Genomic DNA, 21,112 nt, shown 5'->3' with positions numbered 1-21,112 from the left:
TTGAAGAGGGAGGACTTTAAACCGGTTGTGGTGTGGTATTTTAGATAAATACCAATAAATGTGGCAGCTTGCTTGAAATACCACAAAAGAAAGTGTTCTTAGAACGAGTCACAAATTGCAAACATCAATGTAATGGGGTCTAGCGTGGAGTGTTTAATATATTATGTTGATGATTCGTCTTGAAACAGCTGAAACTTGTTACAACAGTTTGGTCTACATTTCTGTATACTACGTTAGCTCTATTTCAAATTAAAATAAAAGTGTATTGGTTTCTAGCTAGACATTTGCCATGCGGGTCATTACATGTGTTTATCCTAATAGAGAAGTGACTAATTTGACGTACAAGGATAAAACCACGCGAACTCTTATGTTGACCACATGGGCGCGTGGTGGGAAGGGCACTTCCTGTTTCCCGTCGGAACTATTTTTAGTGTTGCACTTGCTGCAGAAGGTTGTCCAAAATTGACTTGATGAGACATGTACGTCATCGTGGTAGCAAGACAGCAGCACACTTTTTTTATTGAACCTTTATTTAACTAGGCAAGTCAGTTAAGAACAAATTCTTATTTACAATGACGGCCAAACCCGGACGACGCTGGGCCAATTGTGCACCGCCCTATGGGACTCCCAATCACGACCGGATGTGATACAGCCTGGATTTGAACCAGGGACTGTCGTGACGCCTCTTGCACTGAGATGCTGTGTCTATGCAGTGCCTAGACAGCTGCGCCAGTCGGGAGCCCAAGATACTAGTCACTTCGTACAGTAGGTGGCGGCATTACATCAATAGGCGTAGTCTGCCATAAAACCTCAAGGAAGAAGAAGAAGCACACTCGTGAGAATTATGAACCGTTGTTCATGTATCTGTTGTCGTTTTATAGACAGATGAGCGAGTCTGCCAACAAATATGATCCCTCTAAAGCGCAGGAAAGTGAACTGCTCCGTTACAAGCGACAGCAGCGGTGACAGGACCAGCAAGTTTCCCGGGGTTGTCATCTTTCTCCTGGAGAGAAAAATGGGAGCCAGTCGGAGAGCCTTTCTCACCCGGCTCGGGCGGGGGAAAGGTTTCAACATAGAATACTTCTTAAGGTAGTGTGAACAACAATATTCTGGAGTGATAATGTATGCTAATAACTCCAGTACTATCCCTGCTGATCTAAGACCGATAGCTAGGCTAGAAAGATTGAATAGGTATCAATCGAGACTTAAGTTCCTATAAATCAGTGGTCTTGAATGAAAGGGAACAAGGGTGTTTAGAGACACTTTAGGGATATTTGCCAATGTAAATCAAGTCTTGGTAACCTCTCTCTTTTTCCATAGCCGTTCCATCACTCATATCGTGTCCGAGAATAATTCTGGGGAGGAAGTCCGGACTTGGCTGGACCTCCAGACTGGAGGACAGAGCAGAGAAGGGGGAGAAGGCAGGACAGCCCAACCTGGTTCTGTCCATCTCCTGGACATGGTGTGGTACACAGAGAGCATGCATGCTGGCATCCCTGTGATTATACTGGACAGACACAGACTACAGGTAGGATATAGCCAGGCCACCTACCTGTACCTACTACCACTACCCGTACTTTGACTAATGCCATCTTCCTCGCATAGTGGAGAATGATATGGGTTATTTTCATGGGGGCATGCAACTGAAAACCTTTTGCAACAAAAAGTCCAGGTATTCCTTCCCTGCTTGTCTGTTTTCTAATGGCCCCTGTAAAACAACGTATTTCATTGCACCTATCCAGTCTGTGACGATAAAATAAATGTTGTGGGGTGTGCCTAATGTACACAACCTTGTTCCACAGGAGAGAGAGAAGCCTGGTTTGGAGCTGGCAGTGGTCTCAGTACCCAGCTATGCCTGTCAGAGACACACCCCTCTACTGCACCACAACACAACATTGACCGTGAGTCCTCCTCCTTCCCACAATCCCCTCACTTACGAGGTGTTGATGTTCTGAATGACATCTATGGCTACTTTGTTCCATCCCAAACACTAACTTATGTTGTCAAAAGCATATTGTATTTTTTGAACGAGCTGTCTATATACCTCTCTCTCTCCTCCTTTCTCTCTCTCTCCTCCTTTCTCTCTCTCTCCTCCTTTCTCTCTCTCTCCTCCTTTCTCTCTCTCTCCTCCTTTCTCTCTCTCCCCTCCTTTCTCTCTCTCTCCACTCCTTTCTCTCTCTCCCCTCCTTTCTCTCTCTCTCTCTCCCCTCCTTTCTCTCTTATTTTCTCTCTTTCTTTTTCTCCCCCCTGTAGGATGCGTTGTCCATACTGGCTGAGAATGCGGAGCTCAGTGAAAACGAGGGACGGGGAGTGGCATTCCGTAGGGCAGCAGCCTTGTTGAAGTCCCTCCCCCAGGAGGTCAGAGGGGCAGAGCAACTACGAGGACTACCTTGTCTGGGGGAGCATTCACTCAGAGTCATCAAGGTCTGGATACAGACATCTGTCTATTTTTTCACTTCTCTGTTTTCACCTCTCGCTCTTTCTGTCTGTGTATTTCTCTCGCTCTCTTTCTGTCTGTGTATTTCTCTCGCTCTCTTTCTGTCTGTGTATTTCTCTCGCTCTCTTTCTGCCTGTGTGTATTTCTCTCGCTCTCTTTCTGCCTGTGTGTATTTCTCGCTCTCCGGTCTCTTCTCTCCAGGTCTCTTATCAGAACCTCTCAATCTGCCTATCAGTCCCTTCTTCTCCCTGTTTATCTTTAGGAGGTTCTGGAGGATGGTGTATCTCATGAGGTGGAGACCACCACGCATTCAGAACAGTTTAAGGCCATGAAGGTGAGTTAGGGTGCGCTGAGACCTCCATCTCTGGTTATGGTCCCAGAATCTCTGTCCTCTGCTTCCACTTATTGGAGAGGAGTGTGTGTTTCAGGCCCTAACAGGTATTTTCGGGGTAGGGGCGAAGACAGCGGACCGTTGGTTCAGGGAGGGAATACACACCCCCTCCGACCTGCAAAGATCAGGACACACACTCAACAGAGCGCAACGAGCAGGTGTGTGTGTGTGTGTGTGGTGTGTATAAAGCCTCTCTGAGCAGTGGTAGTAAGCCTAAAGTGCCCTCTGCACAATAGTTTTCTACAGTCAGTGCAAAGGTCACTCAATCCTCTTCTCTTCCTCTCTCCCTCTCAGGTCTGCAGTATTATGACGAACTGAACCTGCCTGTCACGAAATCAGAGGCTGTTGCAATTGGTCAGATTGTGGAGAGGGCGGTCCATGCTGTGCTCCCGGGGGCAGAGATCATTCTGATTGGAGGATTCAGGAGGTACGCTGAGCAGTTTTCACTGCTCTATGCATTCAGGGACATATAACTGGTCTATATCGCTCTCCGTTTCTTTCTTTCCCCTCTATTTCAGTCATCCGTTGATCTCGTTCCTCTTTCTTTCTCTCTCTAGAGTAGGGTGCTGAACGTTTCAACGAAATTTGGATCCTTTCCCCCCACAAAATGAACATCACAGTGCAGCTGGCTCTCCTGCTGCTCTTTCTCTTCACTAATGATGCCAGTGTGTCCTCAGTCTGTTGCGTGTAGAATATCCTAGCATATTCATTGATGATAGGCCCTGCTTTACTGAAGTCGCGAGACATTGCAAGCTAAGAAATTGCGAAATACAGCATTCCATTGCGAGATACAGCTTTTGATTGCGGATAGATAGGCCTACTGCACGGTTCTGACTCCGTCTGCCTGGTGGCCGACTTGCCTATACTGTGCCCCTCCCCTCTCTCTCCGTCCCTCGCTAGCTCGCTATGAAAGATGCGAGTGTTTGTGTTCTCGGAAGTACTGCAACTTATCAGTCTCCTCCGTTCCAAAAATACTGAATCTTAGTAGTCGATGCCTAGTGGAAGATTTTTTCTGCTAAATGTCTTGGTAAGTCACAGTATTTTAAAAATAATGTACATACTTTTTTTAGGAGAGAGTGGTCTGCACGCAGGCAGCTCTAGGTCATTTTATTGACCGTTATGGTTGAATAGTGATGGAGGTTAGTAAAATGCCCGTTCAGTGGCGCTTCGAAACGATCCCCAGAGAAGGTTTAGTTTCAGCATTTAAAAAGCCGTAGTGTACCCTTACAGTCAGACAAACATGCCGTAGTCGAGGCATTTTCAAGGGGAGGCTATATGACTGTGGTAGGTAGAACTTCATTGCCTGGCCCTAGTGGTCGTACGTGCGTAATAGGACCATCAAATTTTATTTGTCACATACATATGGTTATCAGATGTTAATGCGAGTGTAGCGAAATGCTTGTGCTTCTAGTTCCGACCATGCAGTAATATCTAACAAGTAATCTAACCTAACAATTTCACAACAACTACCTTATACACACAAGTGTAAAGGAATGAATAAGAATATGTACATAAAAATATATGAATGAGCGATGGCCAAACGGCATAGGCAAGATGCAGTAGATGGTATAGAGTACGGTATATACATATGAGATGAGTAATGTAGGGTCTGTAAACATTATATAAAGTGGCATTGTTTAAAGTGGCTAGTGATACATTTATTACATACATTTTTCATTATTAAAGTGGCTAGAGATGAATCAGTATGTTGGCAGCAGCCACTCAATGTTAGTGATGGCTGTATAACAGAAGCTGTTTATAAGTCTCTCGGTCCCAGCTTTGATGCACCTGTACTGACCTCGCCTTCTGGATGATAGCGGGGTGAACAGGCAGTGGCTCAGGTGGTTGTTGTCCTTGATTATCTTTTTGGCCTTCCTGTGACATCGGGTGGTGTAGGTGTCCTGGAGGGCAGGTAGTTTGCCCCCAGTGATGCGTTGTGCAGACCTCACTACCCTCTGGAGAGCCTTACGGTTGTGGGCGCAGTAGTTGCCGTACCAGGCAGTGATACAGCCCATTAGGATGCTCTCGATTGTGCATCTGTAAAAGTTTGTGAGTGTTTTTGGTGACAAGCTGAATTTCTTCAGCCTCCTGAGGTTGAAGAGGCGCTGCTGCGCCTTCTTCACCATGCTGTCTGTGTGGGTGGACCATTTCAGTTTGTCCGTGATGTGTACGCCGAGGAACTTAACTTTCCACCTTCTCCACTACTGTCCCGTCGATGTGGATAGGGGGCTGCTCCCTCTGCTGTTTCCTGAAGTCCACGATCATCTCCTTTGTTTTGTTGACATTGAGTGTGAGGTTATTTTCCTGACGCCACACAACGAGGGCCCTCACCTCCTCCCTGTAGGCCGTCTCGTCGTTGTTGGTAATCAAGCCTACCACTGTAGTGTCGTCTGCAAACTTGATGATTGAGTTGGAGGCGTGCATGGCCACGCAGTCATGGGTGAACAGGGAGTACAGGAGAGGGCTGAGAACGCACCCTTGTGGGGCCCCAGTGTTGAGGATCAGCGGGGTGTAGATGTTGTTACCTACCCTCACCACCTGGGGTTGGCCTGTCAGGAAGTCCAGGACCCAGTTGCACAGGGCGGGGTCGAGACCCAGGGTCTCGAGCTTAATGACGAGTTTGGAGGGTACTATGGTGTTAAATGCTGAGCTGTAGTTGATGAACAGCATTCTTACATAGGTATTCCTCTTGTCCAGATGGGTTAGGGAAGTGTGGTTGCGATTGCGTCGTCTGTGGACCTATTGGGGCGGTAAGCAAATTGGAGTGGGTCTAGGGTGTCCGGTAGGGTGGAGGTGATATGGTCCTTGACTAGTCTCTCAAAGCACTTCATGACGACGGAAAAGAGTGCTACGGGGCGGTAGTCATTTAGCTCAGTTACCTTAGCTTTCTTGGGAACAGGAACAATGGTGGCCCTCTTGAAGCATGTGGGAACAGCAGACTGGGATGAGGATTGATTGAATATGTCCGTAAACACATCAGCTAGTTGGTCTGCGCATGCTCTGAGGACGGGGATGGTTTTCCTTTTGTAGTCCGTGATTGACTGTAGACCCTGCCACATACCTCTCGTGTCTGAGCCGTTGAATTGCGTCTCTACTTTGTCTCTATACTGACGCTTAGCTTGTTTGATTGCCTTGCAGAGGTAATAGCTACACTGTTTGTATTCAGTCATGTTTCCGGTCACCTTGCCCTGATTAAAAGCAGTGGATCGCGCTTTCAGTTTTGCGCGAATGCTGCTATCAATCCACGGTTTCTGGTTGGGGAATGTTTTAATAGACGCTGTGGATACAACATCAGCGATGCACTTGCTAATAAACTCGCTCACCGAATCAGCGTATTTATCAATGTTATTGTCCAACGCTATGCGGAACATATCCCAGTCCACGTGATCGAAGCAATCTTGAAGAGTGGAATCCGATTGGTCTGACCAGCGTTGAACAGACCTAAGCACGGGCGCTTCCTGTTTTAGTTTTTGTCTATAGGCAGGGAGCAACAAAATGGAGTTGTGGTCAGATTTTCCGAAAGGAGGGCGGGGGAGGGCTTTATATGCGTCGCGGAAGTTAGAATAACAACGAGCTGGGATTTTGCCAGCCCGGGTCGCGCATTCGATATGCTGATAAAATTTAGGGAGCCTTGTTTTCAGATTAGCCTTGTTAAAATTCCCAGCTACAATAAATGCAGCCTCAGGATATGTGGTTTCCAGTTTACATAGAGTCGAATGAAGTTTTTTCAGGGCCGTCAATGTGTCTGCTTGGGGGGGATATACATGACTGATTATGATCGAAGAGAATTCTCTTGGTAGATAATGCGGTCGGCATTTGATTGTAAGGAATTCTAGGTCAGGTGAACAAAAGGACTTGAGTTCCTGTATGTTGTTATGATCACACCACGTCTCGTTAATCATAAGACATACACCCCCGCCCTTCTTCTTACCAGAGAGATGTTTGTTTCTGTCGGCGCGATGCGTGAAAAAGCCAGGTGGCTGTACCGACTCTGACGTATCCCGAGTGAGCCATGTTTCCGTGAAACAAAGAATGTTACAATCTCATTATTCTGCATTGTGAATTGACTTGGAATTGTAAGATATTTTTTCTTGCTGTTTTTAAATGTGACGCAAACTTGTTCATTTGTCACATCCCTACTATAGAGGTAAGCAGACTGGTCATGATGTGGACTTCTTGATAACCCATCCCGACGAGGGCAGAGAGGGGCTCATGCCTAAGGTGGTGTCCTGGCTTGAAGCACAGGTAACACACACCAGTTGTTTCTATTTTCCATCTGAACGACTTTACACTATCTATTACAATTCCCAGAAAGCATTTCCCTTTTTCCTTCTATCAACTAAATATGGAACGTGTGCTTAGCTGTTTACTATACAAAACACCATCAGGCCTGGTCAGTTCAACAAGCCAACCTGAGTAAGGATGTTTCTGTACCCCCAGGGGTGTAACACTCTATTCTGTCCCCAGGGCTTCCTGTTGTACCAGAAGACCACTCGGAACTCTTATCTGGAGAGCAAAGAGGGTCCTGCGAGGCCAGCCTCTAACATGGACCGCTTTGAAAGATGCTTTTCCATCTTTAGACTGAGCACAGACAACGAAGGGAGGGAGATCCAGACGGGGGATGGTCCACAGACATACTCACCGACACTGACCAATACAGATCCACACACCCACTCAGACACTCACCCACACTCAAAAACGGACTCACACCCACTTCCCCAGACCCTTGTCTTCCCCAAACCCCAGACTTCAGACTTCCCCAGACTTCCCCAGACCCCAGACCATGCCCAGAAGGTGAGCTGGGTGCTGGGTCATTCTCAGTGCTCAGGTCCCCGGTCCTGGAGGGCAGTGAGGGTTGACCTGGTGGTCTCTCCATACAGCCAGTTTGCCTTCGCATTGTTGGGCTGGACTGGATCGAAGGTACGGCCTAAACCTAACCCCCGACCTCTAACTTGTGATACTGTTGTAAGGCTTCAAGATGCAACTCACCCCCCACCAGCCTTCCATGTGAATCTTAGGCCTTATCTCATTTGGGGGAAAGTCTGTCCTCTGTCTTCTCTCCTCCGGAAACCAATAAGTAGTCAAGGAGAGTGTACATTTGTTAGTAGGAAGAGTGTTTCCCCCCTCCTCGATAGCCACCTTTCATCGAGGATAGTCATGTGTATCCTACCGGAGTCCTTCCAGGAAGAGTTTTGATCTGCTACGCCCCCTTTGAAGCAGTTGTTTTCTCAGAGGAGAAAAGCATGCAAACATTTAAAAACAAAATGCTAATTACTGTAAAATGTCTTGCACAACTAGCTACATTTTGTTTGATCACTTTACACGTTTATTTTGGGATTCCACCCCTGTAAATGTCTTTTGCCTGATGACGTGCGAGCGGAGCGCATTTTCAACCAGCCTTCTCTCTCTTTCACACTCTCACTCTTTCTCTTTTGCTCTCTCTCTCTCTCTCTCTCTGCAGTTGTTTGAGAGAGAGCTGCGTCGCTGGGCAGTACATGAGAAGGCCATGACTCTGAGCAGCCATGCTCTGTACGACAGAAAACGGGTACACACCCTCTCTCAAACACACACACACATTTTAAATACTGTAGTGGTTAATTTCTGTATTATCAAATGAGAGACAAACTTATCACACAAGTCAGAGTTATACTTAAACTAAATCTTTATTCACTTATTAATAAGGGAGCAGGTCAATACAACACACATATGAAGTGAATCGATTGCGTGCTCTAGAGACAAAGGATACCCTTTTTGCTACCTTTTATAGCAAAGATACATCCTCTTAGTCTACATGACAAACAACAGATGTGTGGAATGGGTCACAGGGTTAGGATTCGCATAAAATATACTAATAATTTACAGCAGACAGTATCTGTAGCTTTACAGCAGACAGTATCTGCTGTAAAGACTTCTCATTGTGTAGAAACCAGGGTATGGCCCCCAAAAACAAGGTTTGTTTCGTAATTATCTGTACTCAAGCCATCTCCACCCTGGTACCTCCCAGCACACAAACACCAACTCATGCGATGGAATGCAGCCTTTTTGTCACGACTTCCGCCGAAGTCGGCTCCTCTCCTTGTTCGGGCGGTGATCGACGTCACCGGCTTTCTAGCCGCCGCTCCATTTTTCATATCCATTTGTCTTGTTTCCGTACACACCTGGTTTTCATTTCCCCAATCAATCTACTTGTATTTACCCTCTGTTTCCCATCATGTTTTGTGTGTAATTGTTTCATGTTATTGTGGTGTTTTATTACGCGCTTTACTTTTGTTATGTTCCGTGTTTGGAGCGCATTTGATTTATGTAGTGCTCTCGTTTTGGAACTAAAATAAAGTGCACCTGTTTACATCACTCTACTCTCCTGCACCTGACTTCGCCTCTTATACACTCGATGACACTTTTAGGTTTTATCACCAAAGGCATCGTAAATCTACTGTCCGCATTAAGCCCAAGGCTTACTGTTCACACAGACACAATATAGTTCTAACAACCCCCTGTTCTGTTGCATAACACAACCATTTGATGCAATAACAGTCTTGTAATTTCAGTCTCACAATACGTTATTTGAATCCAGACATCACAGTCGAGAAGGATTCAAACATTTCAAAGGTCACAGATACTTGGACACTAATGGATACAGACACACTCTCTCAAATGTCATACACATGCACACATTTTAAAGACTTTATTTGGGTACACACAGCATCATGTCTTTGTGTGCTCACTTCAAAGGGCTGGCACCTGCACAAAGACGTGATGGTGACAATCAGCTGTAGTGATCTGAGGGTTAAACTATGGTCTTATGTTTCCTACCTCTGTCTTTTCCATCTCCCTCTCTTCTCTCGCTCTCCCTTTTTTTTGTCTATCTCCTCCTCATTGCTCTCTGATCAGACGCAGTATCTAAGGGCGAGTTCAGAGGAGGAGATCTTTGCTCATCTGGGTCTGGAATATATCCCTCCCTGTGACCGGAACGCCTGACAACAACATACGGGACTGATAACAGATAGTCTAAGCGCTAAGCTAAGCAAACCCAAGCTAACTTAAACCTAAACATAAGCCAAATCAAACTGAGCCTTATCCCGAGAACAACACACAGGCCAGATACAGCCCAGGGTAGACAAGAAGGGGGGGAGGGGGATAGATCGTTACATATCTGTATTTTATTCAATTGTAAATAATAGATAACATACAGACCCAGGATGTTGTAAAGTACCAAATCTATATCTTTAGTTATCTAAATTAAAATAACTTAACTACTCGAGCCATTAATTGTACAGTATGTGCTTTTTTTCATATCTGACATATTAGATCATTTTCTTTCATTGGTGCCTTGTTATTGAATACGTTTTTAATATTTACTGCAATTTGTTTGTAATATTTAGAATGCAGTTAAACTGTGAATTAAAATGACATCAATAGTTTTAGACTTACCAAAAAGCTTTTAAAATGTGACATAGGATAGGATAAAGCAATCCTTCTGCCCCCCCCCCCCCCCCCCTTAAAAGATCTTGATGCACTATTGTAAAGTGGCTGTTCCACTGGATGTCATAAGGTGAATGCACCAATTTGTAAGTCGCTCTGGATAAGAGCGTCTGCTAAATGACTTAAATGTAAATGTATAATGTAGGCCTAAAACTGTGTGCGTTCTGAGGGAAAGTGCTTAATATATGCATGTCCTCATGCAGTGTGTGGTTTTGTTACATTTTGCAGGATGACAGCAGTGGCCTATTTACACAGCAGGTGTATGCTACACACACACCACCATCCAACTCACGGTCTCAGAAATAGAAACATTATGTACAAAATACATTTTAAAAATGCCAAAAAACACACAGCATAATTGGTTAGGGGATCGTAAAACGGCAGCCATCTCCTCCGGCGCATGTGACAAATAAAATGTGATTCTATTACCTCTCATGACATGTCTGAGCATATATATGTTTGTACGTTGATATATGTATATACAGTATGCCATTTTATATATTATCATTTTATGCATTGTGGTGGTTTCTGTGTGTACTCTTGTTTTTATTTGACAGAAATAAAACTCCCCTATTATTGAATGAGGATAATGTGGGTGCAGCAGTTTATATACGACCAGAGGGAGTGTAAGAGTTGGTGAGGGACCAGTTAAATATATATATATATATATACTGAACAAATATAAACGCAACAATTTCAACGTTTTTACTGAGTTACAGTTCATACAAGGAAATCAGTAAATTTAAATAAATTCATTAGGCCCTAATCTATGGATTTCACAAAACTGGGCAGGGGCGCAGCCATGGCTGGGTATGGGAGGGCATAGGTCCACCCACTTGTTAGCCAGGCCCAGCCAATCAGAATGAGTTTTTCCACACAAAAGGGCTTATTACAGACAGAAGTACTCCCCAGCACCCCCACGCAGGTGAAGAAGCCAGGTGTGAGGGTCCTGGCCAGTTGGATTTACTGCCAAATTCTCAAAAATTACATTTTATTTCAGCTCGTGAAACATGGGACCAACACTTTACATGTTGCTTTCATATTTATGTTCAGTATATAACTGGGAATAAAGTGACAGTTAACAGTTGCAGCAGCGTATGTGATGAGTCAAAAAAAGTGCAAAAAGGTTTAATGCAGAGCTCCCAGGTGGCGCTGCGGTCTAAGGCACTGCATCTCAGTGCTAGAGGTGTCACTACAGTCCCTGGTTAGATTCCAGGCTGTATCACAACCAGACGTGATTGGGAGTCCCATAGGGCGGCGCACACTTGGCCCAGCGTCGTCCGAATTAGGGTTTGGCCTGGGTAGACCGTCATTGTAAATAAGAATTTGTTCTTAACCGACTTGCCTAGTTAAATGAAGGTAAAATAAAAGTCCAGGTAGCTATTTGGCTAACTATTTAAATATTTAGCAGTCTTATAGCTTGGCGGTAGAAGCTGTTCAAGGTCCTGTTGGTTCCAGGCTTGGTGCATAGGTACCTGACTGGAGTCTTTGACCATTTTTCTGGGTGGGCCTTCCTTTGACATTGCCTGGTATAGAGGTCCTGGATGGCAGGGAGCTCGACCCCAGTGATGTACTATGACTAATATAGTCATCGGATGAAATGAAAGCCAACCAATCAACAATTGCATAACATTTTGAATGTTGAGGTTGATTTGATTTAAATCAGCATGAGATACAATTACACTCTTCAGTCTTGAGAAAAAATCGGATGAACCAAACTTTTTTTTCTTTTGCTTTCTCAAACTGCTGAACTACCAAACATATATTTGACACAAATGTACCCAAGATTCAAACTTGCAGTAGAAAATGATATACAAGAGAACATTCAGTTATTTTGCTCAACATTTAAACACGGGTCACATAATTAAAAGCTCCTCACTCTGCAACCCTGACTTATATTTCATATATTTCAATCACCACCTTCCTACAGGGTTTTAAAGGTTTATTGGAAACAGACAGGGTCATTTCTCATATTGTGTGTGTGCCTCCACTGGCGTTTCCAGCACCTCTTCCTAACAGCCTCATTAACCTCTAAATGCCGGTCCAACTTCAAAAGCACCGTCACCTCTCACAAGTCCTCGATTACACCCCTCACACACACACACCTCAGATCGCTCTGTCACACCAAACTCAATGGGACAGGATAAGCTTAGTGAAAGATCCCTAGGATAGATCTCTCATAAAGGCATTTCTAATAGTCAAACTAGTTATCATGAGTTAAACTTTAAAAAAAGATTTATATAGATAAGCATGTAAAGGGGCTTGTCAATCTCAGAATGTGTGTCTGCATGTGCGTGTGTGCGTGTCAGAGGCGGAGCAGCAGTTTTCCTCCACGACGCCTGCTCCCCATTGGCACGTCACCTGTTCCCACACCAATGATGCCACACGTGTGAAACAAAAGTTTACTGACTGACTGGGAGGGAGAGACACACAGCAACAACACCTTTGTGTTCTGAGAGGAGCAGCAGAGACTGGAGGTCTGTGGGACTGGGTCGTGTTCTGAGAGGAGCAGCAGAGACTGGAGGTCTGTGGGACTGGGTCGTGTTCTGAGAGGAGCAGCAGAGACTGGAGGTCTGTGGGACTGGGTCGTGTTCTGAGAGGAGCAGCAGAGACTGGAGGTCTGTGGGACTGGGTCGTGTTCTGAGAGGAGCAGCAGAGACTGGAGGTCTGTGGGACTAGGTCGTGTTCTGAGAGGAGCAGCAGAGACTGGAGGTCTGTGGGACTGGGTCGTGTTCTGAGAGGAGCAGCAGAGACTGGAGGTCTATGGGACTCTGTTGTGTTCACCAGGACATACTGAACACATCACTACTGGTACGTGTGTTCATGTACTTTTGTGTGTGTGTATGTCAGAGAGGGTGTGTGTGTCTCCTATGTCTCACCTCTACGGAGACTGAAAAGGAGACCACCTGTCTGTGGGGCCAGACTGCAGGCCTGCCTACTGTAGGTAATAATGGTTTTGTTGTGGGGGGGGGGGGGGGTCTCCAAGCCTTACCAAAGGCTTGTTCCCCCCCTCCTCTCCTTTTGATCATAGGAGTCACAGTTCCTGCTTTTCCTCCATGACCAGTATATCAAAGCACCAGGAGGAGCCTTTGAAGGAGCTGATGGGAATCTATAAGACAAGGAGAAGAGGTCTGACTGACGCTGTTATACACCACACAGGGCGGGACACTGGTGGACAACAGGAGCCAAACAGGCTAATAATCATTACATAACAGACAAACTAACATGAACAAACAGGCCGTGAATAGCAGATTCACTGATATAAAACTTCAATTTCAAGTTTATATCAGCAATGTTTAGGTGTCCTTCAACTGGTTGGTCTGATGATACTGTACATGTATTGAACTAAAATAAAAGGCACCTCTGTATGTGTGGTGTTTGGACATGTTACAATATTTTATCAATTCCCCTTTCCATGTTGGGCTGATGTATCTATGCTGCCAGTTAGACTGCTTCCTGTCCTCTGTCTCTCCTAATCCCGCACTGGGCACAGATCTTGGATCACCTTAACCTCCACAAATCCTAACCATAACCATTTGGGAGTTAAAGTGCTAAACTGGTCTTAGATCAGTGTCTAGTAGGGACAACTTCTGTTTATGTATGTGTGTCTGCGCGTGTGCATGCGTGCATGTGTCGTCCACGACAGTACCTGTGTGTGTGCGTGCCTGTGTGTATGTGCGTGCCTGTGTGTGTGCGTGCGTGCACCCTTGCATGCTCATGTGTGTGTCCTGACAGGGCAAGGGGAGTGTCTGTGTCCATAACAGAACAGCAAACAGGACCAAACAGAGCCATTAGAGATGAAAGGCTGTGAATGGAGCCAATCAAAGAGAAGCACAGCTGGAGACCGTCAGTCCACAGACAGAATGGCCTCTCCCTGGATCACACACACACACACACACACACACACACACACCAACTAATAATGGTGAGCTAATAATGTAGCCATGTGAGTTAATACAGTTGAACCCACACACATACAGCAGAGTGTTGGTCCATTTCATTTTGTCAAGAGTTGAATTTGAGAAAAGACAAAGGGGTCTATCTCAAATGTGGGGTTGGAATTGAACATGACGGTCAAATATGGCCCAGTTATGTAGTAGGGCGTGACCCAGGTGGAAACAGTGTGGCCATAAATAAGTGTAATGCAAACAAACTAGGTGAGCTATAGCTAATACAGTTGAAGACACACACATACCACGAAAGACCAATCAGTGACTACATTAACAGAGTCCAAATGGAATGGGCCTTTAAACAAGGAACTCACAGAACCAGGAATATGTCTTAGCAATGTATTTATGAGTGTGTGTTGGGTTGACTAACTCAATGCCATGTGAGTGTCACTCACATACCAGGTTTTAAGATTCTGGAAGTAGGGCATTGTCATGAATAAAATGTCATAACCTGTTTTTATTTTATTTAACCTTTAACCTGTTCTGTAACTGCAGATTAGAATGTTCCGGGAGCTTCCATCAATAGAATAAGAACTAATTCTAAAGTTCCATCTTACACAGACAGCAGGGCTTCCCAATAGCACCCTCCCTCCATACCCTGCAAGGACTGTATGTATAAATTATCAAGGAAATAGATTAATAAAATAAAATAAACTACATTCAAATTAGAAGTAGTAGTGCATAGACACATTCCTATGATTCATTTCCTAGTGATCTGCCTTCCACAAACACACACACACACACTGAGGAATTTGCACACAGGCCTATTGATTACAGTTACGACTTCAAAAGATTATGATCTTTTTGTTTACTCTCCTTCCATATCTCCATCCCTATCTCTCTGTCTCTTTCACTGCTAGGCACTCAGTCTCTTCATGCTGTAGAGTGGGATGGGTACCTAGCCCACCTGTCTGTCTCCTCTCTGTCATTCTGATCAGTGATAGTGAGCTGGGTGCTGTGCTTTGATCTGGGGCTGTTGAGCAAGAAAGAGAGAGACAGGAGTCTCAGACGGGAGAGGTACTGCAGGAGACAGCACGACCATCTCTCCCATACCACTGGCAGACAGAGGCCATAAAAGACCCTGATTTTGTGCATGTGTGTGGCTCCCTACATAATAGAACAGGCCTCTGTCCCAGGAACCCCACATGAATGATCATTTACCACAGAGTGACTATAGACAGTTATTACTTGCATTAATTAATAAGAGCCTTCTGTGCAGCAATGCAGCTCCTGTGGTGCTGTAGACTATAGTGGCCATGCCTGCCTATTGATTGGCATACTGGCCATCTATCCATTTAAATCAGTCAAATATCTGATACCATTTCATTAAAAAATGAAGGCATGGAGCGACTTTTGCCAAATGCGCATTGCACAGTGTAGATGCGTTTGGAGACAGGAGCGGTGACGCGCTGCTGTGGATTCGTGGTTCAGCTGACGCCTCTAGTCCCCAGTGGGTTTCTGCCAGCCTCATTTAACCCATTGTCTCCCTCCCTTTCAATGTCACAATGACTTGATCCCCTGATCGTTAATCGGTCGCCTTTATGGCCGATAACAGACTAAACGTTCCTGTCTTTTCTAAAAGACCAAAGTTGTGAAACAGCCTATCTCCTCCACTCTCCAGAACTGTGTCTCCGAAGGCAGGGAGGGGGAGGGCTGAGGCTGAGAGAGGGGATGGTATGATGTGGATAATATGCAGAGTGGCTGAGCGAGGGATACATTGTGTTAGGGATTAAATCTAATCTAATCAAAGTTTATTGGTCACATACTGTAACGGTCGTCTTGTGGTGAATGAGCGGACCAAGGCGCAGCGGGTGATGAATATATAATGAATTTAATAAAGAAAAGAATAACGAAGCACACTTTAGAAATGACAAAATAACAAAACGAACTAAACAGACCTGAACATGAGAACTACATGAAACGAAGAACGCACGAACAGGGAAAACGAATGCACGAACGAGACAGTACCGTGTGGTGCAACAAAACACAGACACAGCGACAATCACCCACAAACAAACAGTGTGAACAACCTACCTTAATATGGTTCTCAATCAGAGGAAACGTAAAACACCTGTCCCTGATTAAGAACCATATCAGGCTAATAGACAATGAACCTAAACATAGAAACACATAACATAGAATGCCCACCCCAACTCACGCCCTGACCATACTAAACAAATACAAAAACAAGGAAAACAGGTCAGGAACGTGACACATACACAGTTTTGCAGATGTTATTGCAGCGAAATGCGCATGTTTCTTGCTCCAACAATGCAGCAATATCTAGCAATAAAATAACAATACACAGATAATAATCCAAAATCGGCTTAATCACAAACTGACCCATTGATAAAATAATGACGTCTGTTTTTCGGACCGGAGGGTGGAATGGATCCGAGGGCTGCTGCGCGCACTCTCCACTTCTCCGCCTCCAGACGGCTGTCTCTGCGCGCAAACGGAGACCGGTCCCTTCAGTGGATGCGGATCTTTGATATTCACAAACCCGAATGACATAGACCCGTCTTCAGAGAATAAATCACATTCGGTAGCTTCTCAGAACTCCAATGGGAAACTAAATAGTTTCCATAAATGTAAAACAGTGATGTGGTTGATTGAAGGCCAATTTTATAATTCTACGCTTTTGGTGACATGACCAGTTTAACACTTTAGAACGCCTAAATACTACACACAATAGACCACAGGTGTCAAACTCATTCCACGGGGGGCCGAGTGTCTGCGGGTTTTCGCTACTCCCTTGTACTTGATTGATGAATTAACATCACTAATTAGTTAGGAACTCCCCACACCTGGTTGTCTAGGGCTTTATTGAAAGGAAAAACCAAAAACCTGCAGACACTAGGCCCTCCGTGGAATGAGTTTGACACCCCTGCAATAGACCAAGGGGTTCAATACATTTTTGCGCAAACAAACTAAACAACAACCCAATTATTAAATCAGAGCTGTCAGTCCTCTCGCTCACTAGTGGAGACGAGACCCAATGAGACTGTACATTATTAGACAACAATGTCTTTCGGGATCAGGAAAATGAGTCATTATTTCATTATGTTGAGCCAATCAATCAAGCCTGGTCACCATTCAACGGGTTAAAAACATATTCAAAGGTTGAATGACTTGCCAGTAGGCCTATACTGTAGCATCAGCAGATCATGGAATGTATGAAGTTGTAATTTCATATGATGAGATATACAATGATGGGTGTTATTGGATCAGTTAATCATGTTAATAAATATAGTGAAACATTCTATTTGTATTCCATGGGTGAAGCCAAGGAGCAGGAGGAAACGTTTCAGTGTTAAAGGAATAGTTCACCAAAATTACAAAAACAAATATTTTACTTATTCTGCTTAATGGAGAGATATGACATCAATCCATGCTTTGGTTTAGTTTCCCTGCTTACAGGTTAAGGAAACCAATGCGTAATTTTGTTATTTGGGTGAGCTATCCTGATAAGAATACAATATGTTATTTAAGAATACATGTAGAGGATGATTTAGCTCCTGAATGGCACAGCAGTCTAAGCCACTGCATCTCAGTGCTACAGGTGTCACTATAGACCCTGGTTCAATCCCGGGCTGTATCACAACCGGCCGTGATCGGGAGTCCCATAGGGTGGCGCACAATTGGCCCAGCGTCATCTGGGTTAGGGTAGGGTTTGGCAGGGGTAGGCTATCATTGTAAATAAGAATAAAATGAATAAAATGAAATAATAAAATGAAATAAAATGAAATAATGAGCCCTTGCTCTCACACACACTCATAGGGCTGTATTGGGAGGGGAAGTGAGGACAGTATGAATGGGATGGGGGGGGGGGGGGGTAACCTTTCCAGACTCACTGGAGCCAGCGGGTAATAGCCTCATCTCATTCAGGTTGATTGAGATGTCTTAATTACTGCAGTTGTGAAAACTGAAGGAGGAAGGGGAGGATGTTCTTTGATCCTTAGCTGAGTGAGTTGTAAATGAGGAATTCCCTGGATAAATACTGACTCTACTCCTGAGACTCAGATCATTACTCCATTTACCAGGACACTAACCCGCTGAGAGAGAACACACAGTCTTCACTGGATTTACCCAGCTTTGAGAAAAGGTTGTTTGCATTTCTGGAACCCAAAGGATAACATTAGATTATATTCCTCCAAAAGGACACGTTTTTCCACCCAAACAACAAGGCTTTTGCTGGATTTTGATTTATTTTGTTGGATATCTTCATCGTCCAACCATGAGGGGACATTTCTCCATCGAGTGGCTTGCCCAAAGTAGCCAGGCATTAGGAAGCATGAGACCCTCGCCTCTCCCCTCTTCCTGGACCTCTGTTGGACCCAACAGCACCTCTGTGACCCAACCTGAGAGCCTGCCTGGGTTCTACTGCCGACCGAGACCCGAGAATCAGGAGAACCAGGCAAGGAGAGGACAGGGGCTCAACCCATGCAGTTATCCCTGCCTGGCAGGCCCTGAGATGGGCACATATACCAAGAGGAGTAGCCCCCTCCACCACAACCACCAAGGTAGGTTCACTCTCCCTCAAATGAACTCACATCAGGATCTGAGCTTAGATGGGGAACATACATTAATTTAAATAGTGTCTTGTTGTTTTGGGGTGTGTTTTAAGCTATGTATTGGAGGAATTAATTGACTCAGAGATAGAGAATTCATAAGCAATAGCTACATCTGATTTGGCTCTTAAAGTGCTGAAAGCTCCATAGTTTGGACGCACCTCAGAAACATGAATTTGTTTGAAAGGTTCAGAGCACACAACCGTTTTGGGATCCACTATGATGTGACATAATGATGGATTTGAAATCTAACTTCTCTCCATTTCTACTCCCTCTCTCCTCAGAAGTGGCTGAGACTGGCTTCATCAGTAGAACAGAGGAGGAAACGTCAGGGTACGAGAGCGAAGGCGGGCGATCCCTCTCCCCCACCACCCCCCCGGACGGCACCTTCACCTCTCCCTCCTTGTCTCCCATCTCTCTCTCTCTTTCTACGGGGAGGCGGCCACGTACAGCCTACAAAGTGGAGCAGATAAACAGTCTGGAGAAGGCCTTCAAGAGAAACGCCTACCTGGGCACTCAGGACAAGGCCGAGCTCTGCAAGAGACTCAACCTTACAGACAAACAGGTAGGCCCCCCCCCCCCCCCCCCCCCCCCCCCCCCCCCCCCCCCCGAAAGCTTGCAAGATCGAATCCCTCAGCTGACAAGGTAGAAATCTGTCATTCTGCCTCTGAACACACTCACACTGTTCCTAGGCCATGATTGAAAATAAGAATTAGTTCTTAACTGACTTGCCTAGTTAAATAAAGGTTAAAAAAATGTCAAATTACCCGCCAAACCATGGGTAATTTTGTTAGTTACGCCCACTCAGATATATTTAAAACTGCAAACATTTCTCTCTGCCCCATGGCAAAATGTGTAGAATTGCAGCAAACCTGCTTTAAAAGTGTAACATTTTGGGGCCTCCCGAGTGGTGCAGCGGTCTACAGCACTTTCACTTAGGTCCCCCAAAAGGCTAGGACTGCATGTGTGTGGGTATAGATGTGCGTATGCAGACCCGCAAGCCACTGCGGCCCTTAATGAGTTCAGATTTTGTGGCCCCAACAAAGTTGCCCATCAATCCCTGAACTAACTCTTCTCTCTTTGTTTCTCCTCAGATCCGTAACTGGTTCCAGAACAGGCGTATGAGAATGAAGAGGATGGTCCAGGATGTTCTGGCCCAAGCCTGCCAAGCTAAAGTAACCTCTCACCTGCTGCACTACACCGAGCTACAGGCCTACCGCCCTGGCCACAACCCCACCTACCATCCCCATCACGCAGGAGCCGAGGGGGGCACTTCCACCCCATACCTCCACCCCCACTACAGCTCCTCCATGGCCGGTCCACTGCCCAGCCTCCCTGCCACCCCCATGGACTCTTTATACCAATACGCCAGCCTCCCCGGTCTGGTGATGCCCACTCCCGGGTCTAACCCACTGATGGGGGCCTACCAGTCTCACTCTCACCTGTGTTAGAACTTTTGGATGAAATAGGGTGGTTCTCAATAGTCTGAAGTGATTTAAAGGAAGTGAGATGAGGGTAGAAGCTACTTTAGACTATTGAGATGTATCCCACTACCTCTTCACCAGCTTCTATACTATTCTAATGTATTGACAACTGAAAAAGCTACTTAATTAGAGTGGTGAAATTGTTAAGTTTTCCACTCAGGGTAGAGTGCAATAATGAATGTGTTCCTGCTTTCTTTTGTATTGTCATACTGTAAGTTCTATTCAAGTATATTCACTTTTAATGAATCTATGTGGCTGCTGTATAAGTGTTCTAAAGAAGTGAGAAATATAGTTTTTTTGTTCTTCAATTGCATTATAATCAAGATAATATCTTTTCCTCCACTTTATTTATATATATTTGGAAGTATCGTGAAAAATACAAACATAATGACTGAATATAGACTGGATTTTGTTGTACTGTGATAGAATGTCTGATGATTTCAAACACCTCAACATGACTAGTTTACAAGTGGTTGAGGGCCACCTACTGCCTAACAGAGAAGTTGTCATGCTGTGTGGATGTGACTCAGTATGCACCAGCTAACTCACATATTTTCTTTCTGCTTGCATTTAGTTTTTATATTTTGATGTGCATTTTCTGTAATTCGAGGCTCATCTGTAAGAGATTGTGGTCTCAGTATGACTCCCTGATAAAATTAAGCTTACATTTAAAACATTTAAGAGAGAAGGTCCACACTCATGTGTCGTGAAAAATTCAAAATTGATTTCTCAGAACAAACGTCTCACTTAACGTTAGTGTTTTATTTCCCACCCACCTCAAATTCATGAGTGCCGAC

General features: G+C 44.9%; 2 protein-coding genes across 3 annotated transcripts; both read left to right on the top strand.

Moving 5' to 3' along the window:
- The first annotated feature begins 424 nt into the window (after positions 1-424).
- polm (polymerase (DNA directed), mu) lies at positions 425-10,891 on the top strand. Of its 2 annotated transcripts, XM_055873865.1 has the most exons (11): positions 425-1,089; positions 1,321-1,528; positions 1,803-1,901; positions 2,254-2,424; positions 2,700-2,771; positions 2,866-2,986; positions 3,123-3,255; positions 6,974-7,073; positions 7,296-7,748; positions 8,290-8,373; positions 9,720-10,891. In XM_055873865.1, the coding sequence occupies exons 1-11, from the start codon at positions 908-910 to the stop codon at positions 9,804-9,806; spliced, it is 1,710 nt and encodes a 569-aa protein (XP_055729840.1). In that variant the 5' UTR covers positions 425-907; the 3' UTR covers positions 9,807-10,891. The 2 variants fall into 2 exon arrangements, 1 of the variants encoding a protein (XP_055729840.1); XR_008753911.1 differs by having other exon boundaries at positions 7,296-8,373; positions 9,720-9,735.
- A 7,606-nt stretch (positions 10,892-18,497) lies between these two features.
- Positions 18,498-20,282, top strand: LOC129819159 (homeobox protein vex1-like). Its single transcript, XM_055875718.1, has 3 exons — positions 18,498-18,783; positions 19,116-19,396; positions 19,926-20,282. Exons 1-3 carry the CDS (start codon positions 18,498-18,500, stop codon positions 20,280-20,282), a joined length of 924 nt encoding a protein of 307 aa, XP_055731693.1.
- Positions 20,283-21,112: the final 830 nt, after the last annotated feature.

This window comes from Salvelinus fontinalis, chromosome 21, assembly GCF_029448725.1.
Source record: "Salvelinus fontinalis isolate EN_2023a chromosome 21, ASM2944872v1, whole genome shotgun sequence".
Lineage (NCBI taxonomy): Eukaryota > Metazoa > Chordata > Actinopteri > Salmoniformes > Salmonidae > Salvelinus > Salvelinus fontinalis.
Note: the sequence above shows the minus strand (reverse complement) of the source record. Positions and strands in the feature narration are given on the sequence as shown.

Excerpts from the sequence above, each read along its gene's own strand:
- polm (XM_055873865.1), top strand. The coding sequence starts at position 908 with ATGATCCCTCTAAAGCGCAGGAAAGTGAACTGCTCCGTTACAAGCGAC. Across the intron at positions 3,256-6,973 it reads CTGATTGGAGGATTCAGGAG|AGGTAAGCAGACTGGTCATG; the intron begins GTACGCTGAGCA and ends TCCCTACTATAG. Across the intron at positions 7,074-7,295 it reads TGTCCTGGCTTGAAGCACAG|GGCTTCCTGTTGTACCAGAA; the intron begins GTAACACACACC and ends TTCTGTCCCCAG.
- LOC129819159 (XM_055875718.1), top strand. The coding sequence starts at position 18,498 with ATGAGGGGACATTTCTCCATCGAGTGGCTTGCCCAAAGTAGCCAGGCA. Across the intron at positions 18,784-19,115 it reads CCTCCACCACAACCACCAAG|AAGTGGCTGAGACTGGCTTC; the intron begins GTAGGTTCACTC and ends CTCTCTCCTCAG. Across the intron at positions 19,397-19,925 it reads TCAACCTTACAGACAAACAG|ATCCGTAACTGGTTCCAGAA; the intron begins GTAGGCCCCCCC and ends GTTTCTCCTCAG.